This window comes from Strigops habroptila, chromosome 6 (assembly GCF_004027225.2).
Source record: "Strigops habroptila isolate Jane chromosome 6, bStrHab1.2.pri, whole genome shotgun sequence".
Classification (NCBI taxonomy): domain Eukaryota; kingdom Metazoa; phylum Chordata; class Aves; order Psittaciformes; family Psittacidae; genus Strigops; species Strigops habroptila.
The window spans coordinates 53,411,126-53,432,074 of NC_044282.2; the positions used below are offsets into that span (position 1 = coordinate 53,411,126).

The 20,949-nt window shown below is 42.9% G+C and overlaps 1 protein-coding gene across 1 annotated transcript in view; it reads right to left on the reverse strand.

Annotated features, from left to right (window-relative positions):
• HS1BP3 (HCLS1 binding protein 3) overlaps positions 1–20,949 on the reverse strand; it is a 50,842-nt gene that overhangs the window by 9,750 nt on the left and 20,143 nt on the right. The window contains exons 5-6 of the mRNA XM_030491139.1: positions 1,492–1,643; positions 864–999 (exon numbers count right to left, since the gene is read on the reverse strand). Of these exons, the coding sequence (XP_030346999.1) occupies positions 864–999; positions 1,492–1,643 (288 nt within the window). The remainder of the gene's footprint in view (positions 1–863; positions 1,000–1,491; positions 1,644–20,949) is intronic.

Below are 20,949 nucleotides of genomic sequence, written 5' to 3' on the forward strand. Positions count from 1 at the left end.
GCTGGCAAGAATGAGCACTGGAAGCAGGCTGGCCTCATCATTCAGATGCCAGCCTGAGATCCAGAAGGCATGAATTTGGCTCTATGGCAGCACAGACTCCCTGGTGATGCTGGTCTTCCTGAGCACTGGCTCCCTCTTGTTCTCTTGAGGATTATCAGTGCAGGAAAATTAGCCTTGTGAGAGAGATGTCAGGAATAAAACACATCACATGATGATACATTCCAGTGCTACACTATCAAGGTGGGCAGGTAAGTGTAAGAGCAAGTACATTATTCCCTCCTGTAACTCTGACCTCCAGCCCTCCTTTCTACTAGATTAAAAATTAAATGCAGGGTGATGGAGATTTTAATGAGAGTCCTTTACAGCTGTAAAGGTGTGCACAGGATTCCTCCTGGAAGTATGCACAGAGATCTGTGAGCCACCAGCAAAAAACTATTCGTCATGTGGCAAAAGCCCCTGATTTCAGCTCATTGAAGCTGAATTCGTCTTTGTTTCTGGGCTTTGTCTCTAACTTTTCATAATGAAGGTCAGTTTTCCCCTGGGAATTGCTTGCAGAAAGCAGAAGTGTCATGTTAGAAAACAAGGACTAGATGGTATGCCTTGGGTCTTCAAGACCCTTACTTTGAGTCACTGAATAATACATTGCACCCTTCCTTTCTCAAAGGATCTTCCTAATTTCCTTTTTACTGTGTTTGATTTCCAAGCTCCATGACACATATCTTTCTTACTTTTTATTTGTAAGCACAAGTGATTCAGTTAGCATTCAAAGGTTATTTAAGCTTTGCCCTCAAATTAATCTCTTTTGAGGTCCAAATAACTCCTCAGATTACCTTCACCCTACACAACAGATTTGAGATGTGTACCTCAGCAGTTCCTCAGTGTCCTCCTCAGGACCCGTGTTCAGCACATATTCCTTGTTCATACAGGCAGCTGGCAGCAGTAGTGAGTCACCCAGTCTTACCACCCCACCAAGGTCTGGATCTTCAAATAATTTCAGATCTAGAAAGGGGAACCAGAAAATGCTGTAATTAAATCATGCTACATAACACAGTATCTGCATGAACAGTAGCTAGTAAATCTGGCTACTTGGCTGAAAAAAAAAGATTATGTAGACAATTCTTTTTTTACAAGGACTTCCAATCCACAAAGTGCAGTGATTCTCTGCACTCTTCGGACTTACTAAATCTGCTTTCTTCTTGCACTGAAAAGTAGTTCACATTACTCTTGTCAGTGTGAGATGAGTGACTGTGAAACAGCCAGCTCCCACAGACCTATAATATCCCAGCCCAAAATGTCAACAGTGAACATCTATGGGAACTTCAGGTCTTAGTTATTCTTTCTGAATGATTCTAGATGATTCTGCCCCAGCTGAAGGTTTGCCTTAACATACCCAAGTCATTATTTAGCCTGTATACTCTGCATCACTACATTTTAAAAGCTCATGCTTTAGATAAAACAATCTGTGTATATACAAATATAGAACAGATTTACTCTCTTTCATCTTCTTCCTGGGACCAACTGATGAGAAATCTTTTTCTGGGCCAAAGAGTCCTTCATCTGGATCTACTTCCTCTTCAAAAATGGTTAATTTGGGCTTCTCTTCCTTGGTTGGAGGAGCAGATGCCTTCTTTGGTTTTTTAGTTCTAAAACATAAGAGACAAGAAATTTCTGCAATTCTTCATATAACATTAAAGATTTATAGCTAGAAAGTCTCATAAGCTGAAAATAGGTGGAGGCTGGGAAAGGATTCGAGAAAGGTACATTGGCATCTGTTAGTTGCTGGCAGGAACAGAATACTGAGTTGAGCTGGAGGGATCGTTGGTCTGACATACTCTACCTGTGTTCATGTTTTGTATTCTTAAGAACTATCAAGGAACCCAGTGGGAACTGGAGGAGCAGGGCTAACACTGCTGTACTGTGCAAACTCTCACTCAATCACATTTAAGCAGTTTTACTCTCCCACACAGAAAGCTTAGAGTAAGAAAGATGACCGGTTCCAGCAACAATGTCATAGATGATAGACAGAAAATGGTGGCTTGAAAAACAAAGTGCAGGTTGGTCCATTGCACTGATCCCTTTGGACAGGCTTTTAAAAATCTCTTTGGCTCCATTTCCTTGCCAGTGCCCGCTGCTGTTTCTGACTGCTGCATACTCTTTTCATAAAGTTGTTAGACACTCCCCTCATCCTCCCCAGAGGAGACGTGGTACGAAGACTACATCGCATTTAAGTACAAGCGAGCAGGGACTGGAAGACACTTGGTTGGACAGACTGCTATTTGCACAATTTACAAATGTCACTCAGTACTTTCTTGAACCGAGGGCAGGATTAACTTCCTCTAAATTCAGTTTTCTAAAAATTTGACAGTGAAACAAAGTTAATTTTTAGGCTTCATCTCTACACAGTGGAAACAAACATACATCTCTGTAGGACAATTAATCACATCTATTTTGAACACTGATATTTGGATGCAATAAATCTCTGAAGATCTCTCACTCTCCCCATGGCTGGAGAACGAAGCCAAAAACTAGTCTGGATTAAGAGGCCTCATTTGCATGTGTCTTAAACAAGGAGAGCTGAAACCCCTTCCAAGAACTGAGTGAAAAGCATGTGCCTCTTGCTGTCATACCCAGGAGTTACATTCCACTAGCTAAGCTACCAGGCAGCTTCCACAGTAGGGCAGCTTGAGTTATGCAGCAAACCCAATGGCATAAAAAAGAAAATGTAGAGAACAGGACAAAAAGCTTTGGGTGAAAAGTCCAATTGAAACTAACCTTAAAAAGAAGCATTCCTTACGACAGCGTGTCCTTCCTAAGAAATTGCCATATTTCCAAGATCCTTACTCTGAGCAGTCATGGCCTTGCAATTGCTAAGGTAGCCCCTTTGAGTGCCTCTTACAATAGAAGATCTGGTCTTCTCCTTTGCAGAGAGCAGGTCAGGTTTCAGCCTAGAGCAAACCTAATTATCAGCACTTAACATGCCATCGTCATCAAAAATGAAGAACAAGGTCAAAAGATTACACTTACATGCCAACTACATTAAAGAATCTTGTAAAATCCTCTTCCGATTACAGCAGCACACAAAAGAGTGGAGTCCAGTTACTTCCAGTTATTTTCACAAGTTTATTATCACCAAATTAGAACTCATGGATTCTATTAACTTGCCACCACTTCATCTCTTGGCAATGGGAAATGCTGGACTTTAGAGGCCTAAGAGCAAGCCCCACACAGAACTTAAATATGGCCTTATTTGGAAATATACCTCATTCAGTATACTAAAGGTACCTGCAGTTGTCAGCAACTAATTTGCTGAACTATTTATGATACAAACCTTCTTTTTAGAGCAGGAGAAACTTCCATGATCTTCTAATTTTTGCATTTATATTCATTATGTATATGCCCTGAGTGACTTCTGAATTTGAGCTACTTTTGAAAGGTCAGCTCCAAGGAACTGCCTCAAACTGAAGCATTTGTAAAAGAGCCTTCTTCCAAAACCTAACAAAATCTAAAGTTATAATATCTACAAGCCAGACAGCTTTCACCCAGGATTTCTACACAAACTCAAATTCACTGCTTTATTATATGTGGTAAAAAATCTACCACTCAAATGAACCTAAGTATTAAAGTAAAAGGTAAAAAATGAGAGCCATTATACTTTACAAAAACCCCTCAGAAGAACAGTAAGACTGAGTATTTCAGAGCTGACAAATTGACTAACAACAGAATTAGTAGATACAAATAAATCCAATCTACTGGAGAAGGAACAACTTTATTTGTGTAATTCATGACTTGCAAAGTATTCTTTGAGAAGTGAATAATAATATAGATGAGGATTTGCCAACCTACAGAATGCCAAAAAGTCTTTGACAAGATCCCTTGTCCATTCAGAGAGTTACAACCTGATGCGTAAGGGCCTGTTATGCCACAGGTAGTTCTATACATGAGCCAATACATTTCCAAGCAACAGGTCTGCACCAGTGAAGTTAACAAGGACTTTACTACTAGTTAGCTAAAGTATTTGCAGCAATGAGTACAAGAATGGTAGGAAATGCTGAAGAAAGGGAAGAGAACCATAAAGCGTGTCATAAAGAACAGCACATAAAACAAAATTAATTGAACTGGAAGGTCCTGGTAATAACCCTCTGTTTAGTCTAGCCATCAAACCAGCCCTCTTCCACTGGCTCGCTTTCTGTTTTGCCAGGGGACTCCACTGGCAGTTATGGGGCACGGGGCCAAACCCAGAGAGCTTGACTGCTACCAGCAAGAACATGAGGAAGTTGTTTTTCTGCCTTTGAGTTGCTTCCCCTCACTACCCTTCTAAGGAAGCCACAGTTGGACTGCCAAGTAATTCCAGCATATCCATACAGGGACTCAGTTGAGGTCTGTCTCTAACTGGGAAACAGGATTCCCACGGTTCTGTATTTAGCTGTGCCAGCCCAGGCTGTGCACTGCTGAGCAGCAGTTAATGGATGAGAAAGGGTGCGTAGGAAGTTTCTGTCTGAGGTTCTGGTTTCACAGTCAGCTTCAGCTGTCCCAAGTCTGTGTCTCCCTGTCCACTCATCCCCTCTCTCTATATTCCTGCTACCTCCCCATAAGCAGTGGACCAGGAACTTACCTGGAACCGAGCTTGAAGCCACATGCTGGTAGGCATGCAGAGGAGAAGCTGCAAGGGCAGTTAATTTTAGTCTCACAAAGTATTACTGTACTCAAGCCCTCTACTTCATCAGCACTTTCTTCACACACCACACTCTCAACCTTGGCATCTGACATTTTGAAGCTACCTTAACGCAGCTCGCAGAAGATGATCAGTGTCATTGCTATTTCTCTGTTACTGAAACAACTGAACTTTGCAACATCACTCTAGAGAATCCTAAAAATCTTAACAAAAACCAAACCAGTGCTAAAGATGATGTATCCTTTGTTCAGCTGAATCTATTTACCAACTTGAGCTCACATCTATACATGAAGCACTGTGAGAATGACTCAACTAACAGCATCGTCTTCTGCTTTGAGTCCAAAAGGAGCCAAACTGCCTCGCAAGTGACTGTAGATAAAGACTAGCCTCCTAACTGACACGGATTAAAAGTGGATGATCAAAAATTAGGGTATATGAATCCACCTAGTCAGGATGCTGGCACACTTGAAAATCCAGCTGAGACTCCTGGCTCCCAAACGATTCCCAAATTCCCCAGGAAAATGTTAACAAACCCCTGTACGCAGAAGACAATCGCTTTCAAACCCAACCCACTCTGTGAGCCCAATTCTCATGTTATTGTTCACTGACACAATGTAGGTCACTTGTCTGGCAGCCTCCGTGTCTCAGTGGCACATCAATAATGCAGAAAAGCTTTCTGGTAACCTGAGGAAACAACAAGGATGACTGAGAGACTCCAAAGTCAGAAGATTGCCAGACCTGTACATGTGATAGCTGTATTTTGAAATATTGGGTATCCGGACCTAATGCTTGGTGACGCACAGCTCAAATCAAAGGACATGCCTACTGTGCTCAACACAGACAGGAGTCTCTAACCCATGCTCACTACTGGGTTAAAACAGTGTAATTATTCAGAGTTAAGTGTAATCTCAGCAAACAGACAAAAATTTTCAAAACTTATTGTTCTGAAAATACAACTCTTTTTTTTTTTATAGAAATAAGATAATGCTCCAGGAAAGGAATGTTACAGTAATAATAAGAAAAGAGACTTGCTCAGAATATACATATTTGTATTTTAAGGTATTTTAAGGTATTTTGAGGTATTTTGAGGTATTTTGAGGTATTTTAAGGTATTTTAAGATTTTACAAGGAAAGAACTCACTAATACAAATGGGCACCCCAACTCTAACAAATCTGTATTCCAGCTTGAACAAAAGAACTACTGCTAGAATAGCAGCAATATTAGCACATCTTCTTGAAAACCGTTTCTGAAAAACAAAGAACCTATACACTAGTTCATGCAGAAAACAAAATGTCATCTGCCTCTTTCTTTTCATTCAACAGTGCTCATTTTCCAAAGCTGCCTGATAATGTCAGGACAAAAGGAGTCATTCTCATACGCTCTGGGCAAGGGATGCTGAATAGAAATTCTGAGCCCGTCGGCTCAACACAGCCTTACTGCTAAGCATTAAGCAAGCGTGACAAGTGCTGGCCACAGGGATATTTTACCTCACACAGTAATCTTTTTCTTGTGGACATCACAGTAATTTACAGTGTTTTAAATGGCTCTGGCATGCCCCAAAATAAGATAACGCCGAATAGATGGAATAAATCACCCATTAGAAATCATTTGGAAGAAGAGCATTCAATTGCAGGCAAAGTTTCTCCTGGTGCAGCCCCCAGACTAGGCCAGCCTTGGACTATTGTTCCAGCAGAGCAACAGATGGAAAGAAAGCCTGAAGGAATAGATTTTCAAGAGTTCAGCTAGAGACCTGCTTTTGGGGAGAGATTTTGCTGAAGGGCTCAGCACTCGGGAGTACCTGTTCTTCCTAAAAGAAGCCAAGCTGTTTATATAATCCATTCTTAAGCTTTCTGGTTATATCCTTTTTCAATATAATTTGAAAACAGACAGGAACACAGATGGACAGCTTTTGTTTAGTGTACAGCTCGCTAGCAATAATCATAATACAGAAACATTTCCTAAAAAGTTTTAAACTAAGTAACTATTAAAGCACATAGGCACTCATATGCCTGGCAAGGGAACAACAGCTACACAGTAGATTGCAAAGAAAATTAACATAAAGGCAATTTCTTTATCATTTTCCTTTGATTTTCTAGACTAAACCAGAATGTGAGACTAGCTGAAACAAGTTAAGGACAACAGAAGACAAGTTTCAAAAGATAATCATGACTAAATCAAACCACAGCAAGGACACTGGCCCAGAACAAGAGAGGCATCATAAAGTTGCCAATAATGATGTGAAAAAGCCAAAAATACTCAATAGTCTTTCAGTTTTCATCTGCAAAGCAGCAGAATGGTACTGCCAGGGTTTCTTATCCTAATACTCATGTTAATGATGCACATTTTCAAAAATGCAATACCAGACAACAAGCACTAACATGTTTTGGAAAAAAATTGGCCAGGCACCTTCCTGCATGCTGGATGTAACTACTCAACACATTTTAGAGCTTCAGGGTGGTTACAGAGGGCTAAAAATAAAGCTATTTTAGAAATTAGAAAAGTACAACACAGAAAAGCATGGGCTGGTGAGCATTGCCTTGATGCTCCGTAGAGTTAAAAAAAGGCAGAGATAACCAGATATAATCAGTAAATATCTAAAAGAGCATTGCTTCATTGCTAAAGTCTCCCCAGAATCATGCTGCTGTTTTCTCTTTATGAGTCTACAGGCTTGGTTAATAACGGTATCTTATCCAAGGATTGACAAAGCAGTCCTTAGGCTTCCCACCATTTTCTTCCAAAGCAGGACCAGGACAACGGAAGCTTGTATCCTCCAGCTCCTGCAGACAGGGATCTAACTGCAGCATTGTAGGTATCTGCTTCTCTATAGAGAGAGAGCCTGAGCTATCTCTGCATGACTTAGGCACTCAGATGCCTCAAGCAAGCAGGGATGAAACCAGAATGTTTTTTGGTCCTTCTCCATGGCTTAGGTGGGACAAAGAGGAGAGAATATTATGTCTTGCTGTTCAGTCTATGAATTAGTAAAATAGCTACAAGGCAAACATGATGATGGCAGTATCAGTGCTTGGTGTATACCAGTTTTTATTACCCCTAATTCTCTTTCTGTATTTGTATGTTTAATAGGACTTGATGTCAAATTGATAAAAGGAGAGAAACATCGATTTTTGCTCTTCTTTCCTCTTCTAGAGTACTTTCTATTTTCATGTGCCTATTTTCCCTTTTCATCTCTCCTCAACCCATTTCCCCAAATTTCTGGCCAGTATCAGACACTTTCTTGCTCAACCTCCAGAATCTACAGTATTGCTTTATCCTCTAGACTGACAATTAGGTCTCTTTCTTCAACCTTCTTCTCCCCCCATCTGCATCATGTATGTCTTACCCTCCAGACCTCTATGCTGGACTCTTCTTTTTCTGCTTTAACTAAAGATTACTATTGGTGGCGAAATTTGAAAAAGACCACAGGCTGTAACCAAAGGACAAACAGGAAGCTGCAATGGGAAAGCAGGAAAATTCAGAAGGAAGGGTAAGGAAAAACAAGGATGAAATTAAGCAGAGGTAAGAGCAGGCAGGTTTGCAAAGCAAGAGAAAGGGAAGAGGTTAAAACTGTTCACACATGATAACCAGCTATAACTGCTGACCACCAAAAATAAACAAGTCAGTTTTCACTAAAAAATAAAATTGATGTTAAATCTTAAATAAACATAGAATCTTTCTGGAAAAGGGAAGCTTTATTAGGAAAAAAAGTATGACTAACAGTTTGGACATAAAACTCTTCCAGACATTATTCCTTGATCTATTCCCTTTAAGGTCACTATTCTAGCTAAAGAAGTTACTTTCAGGAATAGGCCCTAGGTTGATGCCAAAGACCCCGTAAAAATTACACTGTAAGAAAAAAATCCATTCTCTTACACTAATTAATATTTGTTACAGGTCTGTAGCTCCAAAGACAACAAATTCTTGAGCAAGTACTGTGTTGCATGCCTGTAAAGTGATGTCTACATGCAGTATAACCCAGCAATAAAATGTGCAACATGACAAGAATATAAATATGACAACCGTAATGAAATCAACCTGCCAACATTGTCCCTTTATGAGACATGCTTCACAAAATGTCCTGAGCAGCTTCGCAATCAAAGTCAATCAAGCTGACACAACCAGGGTGTGAAAAAACCCTAGCTAGTGAGCATGTTATCTACCACATGCTCAATGGATTCAGGAGCAAAGACAAAAAAAGGCGGCCTCACAAATAGCGAATTGATGGTACTGAAATATGATATTGTGGTCAGAGTTCTTACAACTAGCAAGTAAAAGCAACAAATGAAAAAAGCAACCATTTTGGAGAAGAGACTGGTTTCTTCAACACTGAAATAGTGAAGAAAGCCAAATACACACGTGAACATACACTGTAGCTTCTTGTTAGATGTATTTGAGTAATTTCTGAAAAAGCACTGAACACATGAATAGTTGATGTCTCATTTCCAGAAGTGTTGGGCACTCACACCTCTAAATCATAGAACCACAGTGTCACAGAATGGTTTGGCTTAGAAGGGACCTTTGAAGATCACCTAGGGACATCTCTCACTAGAACAGGTTGCTCAAAGCCCCATCCAACTTGGCCTTGAACACTTTCAACAATGTGGCATCATAATTTATCTGGGCAACCTGTTCTAGTGCCCCACAACCCTTATAATAAAAAATTTCCTCCTTATGTCCAATCTAAATCTACCCTCTTTCAGTTTAAAATTGAAAGTTTTAAAGTTATTCTGTCACTACAGGCCTTGGTAAAGTCAAATCAGCAGGACCTGCAAGCGCTTGGTGCCTCCTCCAAAGGACTACCAGCCTGAATGTTCCATGTATACTTTATAAAGGTTTAATTTTGTATTACCTAATCTTTACCTCCTCACAAACAGAATGCCATCACATCCAGCAGCATCTCCTGCCACCTATGTTTGACAGCCTCCTGGTGCTCGTCAGGAGGAGACCATTTTGCCTGTGCTGCTGCATCATGCGAATTCCCTCCTCACCGCATCCAAAAGCAGAATGGGTACAAGAACCCAGACTGCAGGCATAAATCTAGTTTTCATCTGCCTGCGAACAGAAAAGCCTCAAATAGATAACGTAACGATAGAGGATGTTTCCATCAAAAAACCTCTTGTCTCTCTAATCCCAGAGCTTCCATGTAAAACCTTGTCTGAACCCTTCTTTTTTTCATCTGGTACCTACACAGACCCACCCCCAATCCACAGAAAACCTCTAGCAAAGTACGAGTGATGTTCCAGTCTAAATTTCAATGACATACCTGTCACACCACATCTACAGAGCTTATGAAAAGCCAGAGAAGGGACAGTTACCAAAGCAGTGAGCAGATTCCAGCAGTAGCCAAGCAGGATTTGCACTCAGAGGCAGACTTCTTCAGAAGTGCAGGGTCTCAACAGATCCATGATACGGCCCAAGGAGGGAAGATGGGGCTGAGCCGAGTTGCCCCCTGCCTTCCCTCCCCCATAGACTCCTGTTCATGGAGGTCACTTTTTTTCTTGGTTGTGCCATGGGTAAAACAAACCTCTCACTGCAACACAGAAATGGCTCCACAGGAAATAAGAGAAAAGGACACGGTGCGATATTGTCAGAGCTAAATGATACTGCTGTTGCAGACACAGCCCTGTGCTCTGGCTGCTGCCTCTCCTGCTGATCATGAGATCAAAACCTCTTCCATAAAAAGAAAACACAGCTTTCCTGCCTCAGGTTTTTTGTGTTGTTTTGTTGTTTGGGGTTTTTTTAATAGAGATAAGATAAAATTGCTCTGGGTGAAAATATTCCCCAGGCCACATTACACCTATTACATGAAGCAATTCCTCTTCTGATGTTGCAGACACTGCTGGAGGTCAGACTGTAGGAACAGTCACTCCAGCGCGCACCGAAGACACAAAACTCGCCCTCCTAAGCAAGACGCTGAGGCTCTGCTGTGGTAGCTGCCAAGGGGCTTCTTTCTGCTGCAAGCAGAAAAATAGCTGATGTAGTTCTGCATTTTTTTCATTGGGTTCCTATTTATCATTAACTGGCCTTATTTCTTAGCACACAAGGTTTTGCAACAGAAGTGATTTCAGGGACTGGGCACTGAGCTGGCTGTCATACTGAATGGATGGGTTCAGGTGGGGAAGCACTGTGAGTCCTTTGCAGAGCACAGAAAGGCTGAGTGATGAATCGCAGAAACCTGATAAACACAAACAATGCACAGACAGGCAACTAAAAGAAGAAGAAATAAGTAGTACTCTTATGCTCATGCATAAGATCCAGCTCAGTGCTGGTCTTATTTAACAGCCATGATAACATTCTAAAATCATAACCAAAATCAATTCCCCTCCTATTGGCAAAAAATGTCTCCCAGCTCAGCTCAGCGAGAGCGACACTTGCTGTTCCCACAGCACTCTTCAGAGATGGCAGATAGATGATCTCAGCAAGGCCTCCAACTAGCATCTCATCCCCAGAGAATTATGATTTGACACAAGCAACATGAGCTTGCAGATCCACCCCACTGATTCATTGCAGACCCTGCTCCGTGCTCCTTAGCTACCTGATGATCTGCTACTGCCAGCCGTCCCCTTGGGGCTGGTGAAGATTCATGTGCTGCAAGGCATGCAGAAGGGAAAACAGGAACACAGACTGTGAGTAGAAATGCTGGTAAATGTCTCAAGCATCGCTGACAACATGAGACCTCAGGCTTATATGGGGACACAAAGCAACAAGCATGTAGTGTCTATTAGCCCAAGGAGAGGTCTTTTCAGGATTAGCTGCTGTGAACTCATTGTATGAGCTAGGGCAAGTAACTTGATCCTTTGGGACAAATTCCTGACTCACAAATCCTATATAGACTCAAAGTACATTAAAGTTATGCCATTTTACATTGGTGCAGAAACTTGTGCAACTAAGTCACCTAGTAAATTGGAGAGATGTGAGAAATGAACTGAGGTTTGGAAAGGAGGATCTTTTGATAAATACACAGGGGAAGCAGAAATTATATCACTAATCTGTATCAGTAGGAGGGACTAGTGGAAAAGTAATGAAGTGATGCTGATGACAGCAGGGGAGTAGCAATTACAAATAACTGCACAATGTTTTGAACTTCTACTCCCTCGTGTTACAGTGGCTGTAAAAATGTTGGAGGAAAGAATGATGATTTCAGACAGAAAACACATTCTCAGAACATTTCAGGATCTGGATCCATAAGGAGAAATGCTACAGCAGACCTTTCACATGGCATATGGCTAGGACAGAGAACCAACTGTCCATCAAACATGGCCAAAATGCCTGGCGGTGATTCATGGGTGATTCATGGGGCTGTCCCCCTCAGCGAGCCCCTCTGTGCTGCCCACCCAGCTCTTATCTGCAGCTTCTGGCCTTGCTCCTGTCTATGGTCATCTTCCTTTGCACCCCCAAGGGAGGACACTGGTGCTTGCTGTATTGGGTTTGCGTGGCAAGGTTTAGGTAGCAGGGGGGTGCTACAGAAGTGGCTTCTGTGAGAAGCTTCTAGAAGCTTCCCCTGTGTCTGATAGAGCCAATGCAGCCAGCTCCAAGATGAACCTGCAACTGGCCAAGGCCGAGCCCATCAGCAATGGTGGTAGCGCCTCTGCAATAACGTATGTAAGAAGGGTTTGAGTTTTATCCAAATGTTTGGATAGCCTCCAACACCTCACCGCTTTCAGAATTCACTCTCTCTGCACCTCTATGTGTCAGGGCATGCCAGCACTCTTCTTTTACAGATCAGGAATGAAATACAGTCCTGAAAACCAGAAGTGAACTGTCTGCAGCCTAAGCAGAATGTCTTTGAAACTAAGAATCATAACTAATTCCCCTTAGGCCTTGGCCAGCAGCTCTGGACCACACGCTTCTCCTTCCCATTTGAGCATCCTGCACTGTGTGGCACTGCTGTTGTCTCTTGGCAGAACCACTGAACAAATAAAATCAAGTCCAGTGAGGTCAGGGTTTGCTGTAACAGCCCCTAAGGGAGGAAGTTAGGGTTAGCCCTCAGGAGCCTCTTAAGAATGCATTTGCTTTTTTTCATATCACAGAACAGTTTGGGCCATGGCTGTGTCACTCACAGCCAAGATGAGAAAGACAGATGAATTGGGAACAACTTTCCAGGACAAGACTGTTATATGCAGCAACAGCCTATGCTGGCAGATAACCCATCACACAGATGAAAAATGAGACGTCTTTAGTAAATGGGTCTAGATAATGTTGTAAGGTAGTTTTGAGGGCATGACACCGTGTTTTGTATTTAATGATGCCTTCAAGAATGCTTCAGATGCTATTACAGAAAGAAGGCAATAAAGCAAGGAAGACAGAAGCTTGGAAATCTTCCATCCAAGCCACTCTGACCAGTTTGTGTACCGTGCCAAGTAAGTAGCAGTTATTACAGAAAATCATGGTTCAGAGAGCAGACCTCAGAAAATAGCCCATACTAGCAAAACCCCAAGTCAGGACCTTTCCTAGCCAACTGAGGCACCACGGCTCACACCACACAGCTGAACTCTGTTACACTCCAAAACAGGCTTGCTGCACCCGCCCGCTCCTGGGCTTGCTCCTGAGCTCTGCCCACCATCACCCAACAGAGTGCTAGCTGATAGGAACCACTGAGCCAGCTACATACTCTGCAAAATGCCCCTTGTGTTTTATGATCACAGGGCCAGACGCAGACATAGCACTGCCTGCACCAAGAAAAGCCTCATTGCAGGGCCCCAGCGGCTCCAATCCTGACTCCTAAATGTGCACCTTCTTCAGGCTGCCCTGTTGACAACAAAAAGCCAACATTTATACTAGCAAATAAATGTGGTCAGGGCTCGGGCTGAGATAACGGTAGAGTATCTCCATTGTAAGTTTTTAGCATGCTTCCTGGCACGAATTTGGCCCAAACTAACTATTGCTTTCCCAAATGATGCCTGGACATAGTTTTAGATCAGTACAAGCTCAGGGCCCTTCCTGATTTGGATACGGCCAGCTTGCTTAGGGGAGTGGAAGGATTTAGCTGTTGGACAGAAGCTACTTCATCCTAGTTGGCACAGAGCAAGGCTACAGTTCCTGTCTACTTTTATTTACTAGTTTAGCCACAGTCAAATCACCTACCACAGCTGTGTACTTCACTGTGATGATATATCCTACCCTCCCTTATGATCTGGACATGACTGGGCATCTCAGGCAATATGAAAAGAAAGGTTTTGACTCTATCCAAAATTTATGGAAGGTAATAAAAAGCATTTCTTTCACTTGAGTGACCATTGTCATTAACAACGATCTGAATTTGTGTGCAAGGGGAAACTTTTCCTCAGAGAGACCCAGAAAATCAGTTTTATTCTTTTTACCAAAGGGATAATGGAGAGATCTAACTTTTAAGTACTGTGACAGGACCTGAGAAATTCAAGTGCAGAACGAAGAGCTGCGGAATCCCAGATGTGTATATGTGCTTAAGGACATTCTTTCTTTCCCTGGCACTTCAGATGATTCCAGATCTTGCCAAATGTCACAAGGGGCAGTAGCAAGTGATGTGATCCCCAGGTGTGTTAATTAGTACCAGCCCATAGTTACAATGGCTAATTCATGCATTTCTGGCAAAGTTTTACAGATTGCTTCCAAAAATGGTTTTCCAAAAGCCAGTTCTTTGATCCTTTGAAATGAAGACAGAAACTTCTGCAGCAGATCCATGGGGAAAAGGGAACAATGGTTTTATTAAGCATCCTGAATTAGGAATTTGACAGCATCGGATGAAAGGAAAAGCAAGTCTCCCATTTTGATTTAAACTGAGCACACATTCACCCCATAGACAGCTTCTTCTGTGGCAAACAATTCTATTATACTTGCTGAACAGAAAAGCAACAGGGCACCTCTGAATCCATCCCTCATTAGCAGTCTGCCTCATCCACAGGCAGTTCCCTGCGTCTGTCGATTAAAGATTTCCCGTGCCTTCGTGAAAGGAGCAGGCTAATCGATGAGGTAATGCTTTTTTATTCTAATTAAGAACTTGAGTCATCCTATTATTATAAAGTCCATGAGACAAAACATGTTTAAATCTGCCCAATTACATCATGTTCAATCCTCTTCCAAAGTAGAAGTATTAAAAAAAAAAAAAAAAAAAAGACAATTTTGATTCTGTGTAGTTGTAAATTTATCCTGTACCCTTTCTAAAGGATCTCCTGCCTCCTACGAACATGTCTCAGTTAAGACTTGCTTGGTACGCCTGCAGAATGGCTCATGGCAGCTTCTGCACGCCTTCATCGCTGTTTAGTTCTGCACTGCTACTAATGACCGCACGTCACTGTTAAACAGGATGGGAAAATCAAAAGCTGAGAGTTCACTTAGAGGACTATGGGAATTATTTGAAAACTGGTGCCAGCTAGTGGCAATGCTATTTCCCTGACGTTATTTGGCTCTACAATTCTTGTATATACAGAGAAGTGTGTGGTAAGTTTTATTGCTTTAATACGTTGTAAACAATGAACCAGGTCCATTAAAAATCCTGTGACATCCTTCTTAAAAGCACACATACCTACTTCAGCAGGTTGGTCAATTTCCAAGCCAGGTATTTACATTTACATCACTGCAATTCCCCCTGCATTTCCAGTTGAATTACATGTTCTTCACTTAGTGTCTGATGCTGCTATGAAGTGTTGCACTAAGCTATTTAGCCCCTGCATTTTAGCCCAGGTGTAGTTGCATTTGTGTTCTGCATGAAAACACTGCCGGATGGCACACACAGCTGTAACACTACACAGACTACAGAGTTATTTGCAGTCCTTTGGGTTTAGGATGATGGTATAAACACAAATTTACTATTTATAAAACCCACTAAAGTATATTCAGTGTTCTAATCAGAAAGAAAATGAAGCACATTAAAATAATTACTTAAACTCCTTCCCAAAGGATCCTCATGTTCCAGCTGTGTATGTACTGGAATCACTCATGACAGCCATGACAGAAACTCACCACTGAAGTTTAACTAAGGCAATTGCTTCAACATGCAACATAAAACCTGGGGAAATAATGACTGCATAATCTTATAGGACCAAAAATCCAACACCAGACCAGGAAATATGAATGCAGATAAGGACAATGCTGGCACAGGGAAGAACTCTCACAAGTTTTCCTTAGGTCAGGGAAGTGACTATTTCCAGAATAAAAGAAAACACAGAGCAGCCAACTTTAATTCTGTAAGTTATGCACCCACTCTCCTCCAGACTTCTCTAACAGTCTGAGTACCCTAGCTCTGATCCCAAGGTACAGTTCTTTCTGATTGCCAGAAGTGGACATAGCAGCAGGGCTTTTGCAATCACCTGCCAAATACAGTCTCCTGAAGGAGTGTTTATGGATGCAACATATGCCAGCTACAAGCCCAAGGGTACCAAAAAATCTCAGTTTTCCTGAGTTCACTCACATTCAATTAGCATTACCACAGAACAGCAGTGAGAGGAGAGGGCTGAATCTTTTGCGCATCCAACTTGATTCTCCTGGTTGGAAAGTACAGCTAGAAGAGGTTCTCAGTTCCACCACCTGGAACCACACAGGCCCTGGTAAAGTTGCCCCATGGAAAACATATTCTAAGAGAATATGTTTCTTCCACTCAGAAGACACAACACAGAACAAATATGGATGATTCTGTGAGATTCGATAGCTAAACATGGTTTCATTTTCCAATGTTTTCTTTCGATCGTCCTCAACCTTCCATTTGTGGGGAGACAGAAAGATTTGCAGTAAAGAAACACGTGGGAAGCTCTGCTCAGGAGATGGGATTGGAGGCAGAAGAGAAAGCAAAGCCCACCGCATATGAAAACAACACTCACAAAGCACCTATAAACAAAAAAAGTTTAGGACAGACAAACTGGAGGGACTGAATTCCTGCAGGGAGAGCATCCCTGCCATCCTGCTGGACTCCCTAGCTATTCAGTTAACACACCTCCAAGGAGAGGCTATAAGGTTGCCCCTAAAAAAAGTTGAGAGCAAACAATTTATGAAAATTAAGTGAGGCTTATCCTCTGACTGCATGGGTAATACAGACCTTTTACTGCCTTTTCTTCCCTTGCCTCTCTTTGGAGGGGAAGAACACTCCACCAGACTATGATGTCCTTGGTTTTCAGAAAAATTTCAACTGTCAAAAATGCTTCAGCAGAAGACCAGTGGGGTTGTTTACTAAGATCCTGCAAGGCGCCAATCTGACAGCAGCTGGATTGGAACGGCGACAAGTACTTGTGTCACTTGGCAAAGTGATGGTTGAGCATGCTTTGCTACCTAAGCTTGTGACTCAACAACTGGCAGAAAATAAAGATCTGCCTGTTTAAATCTCTGATGGCTTCACAGCTGTGAGCACAGATACACACACTGCTGGGAAAACAAAGCTTGCTTTTTTGTTGTTCATTGTTCTAACTATCTGAATTTCATTAAAGAAAAAATAACCCATCTCTTCTCTCTTCTTTGATGTTTTGACATCTTCACTCTCTCTCAAGCTGATCTCTACTGCTGTGTATGAATCCTACTGGATTCAGAGGGGAAGTTGTGCACGTACCTGGCTAGACCAAAAGGCAGTTGTGAATTTATGAGTGGTTGAGGAGTAGGAGGATGCCTGAGGAGCGGCATCCTGAGGAGTAGCAGGAGTACAAACCTGCCAACCAAGGAAGCACAGAAGGCACAGCAGCTGAACACACATTTTGACAAGTTTGCTCCAGACCATCTGTCCGGCAGAAAGAAGCTGTGCCATGACACCGCTTGAGCCTGCAGAAATTCTCTTCCTTGGACATGAAAATCCAGCAAGCACGCTGCCCTCACCTATTACAGCTCTGGGCACTCCACCAATAAAACCACTTGGAAAGATGCTAAGTGCAGGACTCCCCTTAAACCAATTTCTGCCTCTTTGTCAGCCATTCTCAGCAGCCCAAGGTTTCTGGCAGAGTCAAGATCAAAAGTTGCCAGTCATTTCTCCCCCGAAGACAAAAGGCTGAGGCCATTTTAGGCTCTTGAACGGAAGGGAAAGGAAGGGAGCACTGGGGTGAAGAGCTCAGTAGTCAAACTCTGGCCTGGCTTCCATCAGGGCGCGGGGAGACACGAAGGTGTAGGACACGACCCAGAAACAACTGCTGGCTTGTGTGCCAACCTACCTCCTCCTGCAGCCAGCCCAACTCTGCGCGGCTCTGGCAAGGCCAGGGCTGGCTGCCTCTGCCAATCTGTTGCTCAAAGCCATGGCCCATTTCATCTGCAGCCAGAAAATGCCCCTAGTCCTTTAATAACCTCCTTACTGGTAAACCCCACAATGGCAAACCTCTGGCATGAGGCGTGGTTGAGCTTGACCCCAGCAACGACTAGCTGCAAGGCTTTAAAAAACTTCTGGCAGCAGGCCCCCGAAAGGTCAGCCCTCACCAGCCCCATCCCTTCCTAACTATTGTCAGGACTTAGCTGTATCTATGTTTAAACACAACAGATACAAAGGTTCCATCCACCCACATGTCATTATTCCTCTGGAAAGACAAAAATTTGGATGAGGAGAAGTCCCGAGGGGAAATCCGGTGAAACAACAGGAAATGTAGAGAATGGAAACAGAAACTCTCCAGGACCCATTAGGAGACAGAAGAGCTCTTGCCTGGGGAATACCCACCTCTGGGCTCTGTGCTGTTTGACAGGAAAAACCTAAGGAAGATATGCTGTCACTAAAAGATTCAGGCAGGCAAAGGAAAAAGGACGGAAGGGAGGGAACTGTATGCAGAAGAGAGGCTCCTGCAAGGGCTGTGGAGAGCTGATGAAGACAGGAAAGGAAAGCACAGGAAAAGATGGGTTCTCTCCAGCTGGTGAACAAATATTACCACAGAAATTAACTGCAGCTGAAGAAATCAATGCATTGAAAGGGCTGCCGCATGCTTTAACCCCTAAAGCAGTCACGCCCTTTGTGCAAAATTGTTGCTGCTTTGTTCAGAGGAGATGGTTCTGAGCCATTTTAATCAAGCTGCTGTCTCAGCTCTATTGGAGTAAACTGAGTACAAGTACTAAATTCAGTTGTTTTAACTCCAGAGTGAGAGGATAGAGATGCTAAAGCTTTGGCTTTAACCTACAAACAATAAAACTGCATAGTTCATCCACAGAGGGAGGACGACAAAACCCAATTCAGTCACTGTGGTGTGTTTTTAAATTGTTTTAAGATTCAGAGCTAGAATTTGATTCTGAGCCTAATTTGATTCTGCTTGGATAAAGTAAAAAAATACACGACCAGTTGCCTGAATTCTTTACAGAAAGTAAAACTGTAGGGAATTCTCAGGGCAGACTGGGAGCAAACACGGCAGCAAGCAGAAAGCTAACCGGCATGGGCAGAGGAGCTCAAGCCCATTACCCTTTGTTTAGTAATTCCTTCAGACCCTGGGCCAGAGCACAGGAGCTCAGCTCAACAATTCAGCTCTTAGGACAGCTACCTGGTACTCCCTTGGCATGCAACAACCTGGCTTCTCCTAAACTATCTGAACCACAGCCCAGGAGGCAGCACAGACCAGCAGCCATTTCCAGTGGGCATTCTGGATGTAGCAAACATAATTTGGAGAACAGAGTGATATAGACATAGCCAGATACTGCCCAGTCAGCCTCAGCCAATGTGCCCTGGCACAGCTGAGGGTGAATAGCTTCTCTGACTTGTCGCTGTCTTCCATGCCTTTCCCCTCAGAGGATTAGCCTCTTTTGCATCTAGTATCCTTGTTTCTTTAATTCCTGAGGGCATTGCAGTTGGAGAAACCCCTGCAATTGTGACTAGCCACACAGTACTATCTTGCAATTTAGAATCATAGAATCATAGAATAGAATCATAGAATAGTAAGGGTTGGAAAGGACCTTAAGATCATCTAGTTCCAACCGCCCTGCCATGGGCAGGGACTCCTCACACTAAACCATGTGGCCCAAGGTTCTGTCCAGCCTGGCCTTGAACACTGCCAGGGATGGAGCATCCACAACCTCCCTGGGCAACCCATTCCAGTGCTTCACCACCCTCACTGTAAAGAACTTCTTCCTTATATCTAATCTAAACTTCCCCTGTTTAAATTTGAACCCATTACCCCTTGTCCTACCACTACAGTCCCTAAGGAAGAGTCCCTCCCCAGCATCCTTATAGGCCCCCTTCAGATACTGGAAGGCTGCTATGAGGTCTCCACGCAGCTTTCTCTTCTCCAGGCTGAACAGCCCCAACTCTCTCAGCCTGTCTTCATATGGGAGGTGCTCCAGCCCTCTTATCATCCTCGTGGCCCTCCTCTGGACTCGCTCCAACAGCTCCATGTCCTTTTTATGTTGAGGACACCAGAACTGTACACAGTACTCCAAGTGGGTTCTCACGAGAGCAGAGTAGAGGGGCAGGATCACGTCCTTTGACCTGCTGGTCACGCTTCTTTTGATGCAGCCCAGGATACGGTTGGCTTTCTGGGCTGCAAGCGCACGCTGCCGGCTCATGTTAAACTTCTCATCAACCAGCACCCCCAAGTCCGTCTCTGCAGGCCTGCTCTGAATCTCTTCTCTGCCCAACCTGTAGCAGTGCCTGGGATTGCCCCGACCCCAGTGCAGGACCTTGCACCTGGCTTGGTTGAACTTCATGAGGTTGGCATCGGCCCACCTCACAAGCGTGTCCAGGTCCCTCTGGATGGCATCCCTTCCCTCCAGCGTATCAACCGAACCACACAGCTTGGTGTCGTCGGCAAACTTGCTGAGGGCGCACTCAATCCCACTGTCCATGTCGCCGACAAAGATGTTGAACAAGATCGGTCCCAACACCGATCCCTGACAGACACCACTCATTACTGTTTTCCAATTGGACATTGAGCTGTTGACCACAACTCTTTGCGTGCGGCCATCCAGCCAATTTTTTAAAAGGCATCAGTGTTAAAAGATACTGCTCCTCTAAAAGTCTGGGTATATTGTCAAAGCACCATGCTACACTACTAAGCACTTAAAAATAGCTATCTGCAAATGTTGAGATAGATGGATTTAGAGAATAGTGATAAAAAGCAGTACTGTACCCACTTTAAGGGAACAATAGAGACAAAGATATGTCAATATACCTAATATTGTCCCTACAATTTGGGGTAAAATACATATCTGATTTCCTACTTATAAAGGAATTAAAACATTTTAACATATTCTAAGGAACATGGCTTACCAAAAAAAAAAAAAAAAAAAGAAAAAAGAAAAAAAGAGATGCTAACAAAAAGAAATAATAAAATAGTTCGGCTATGAGAGCTTGTGACTTACAAGTCACTGTACACTTAAATTGGCAAGAGAAGTGAAAAATAAAGCTAGAAATATGCCATTGCTACAAAAG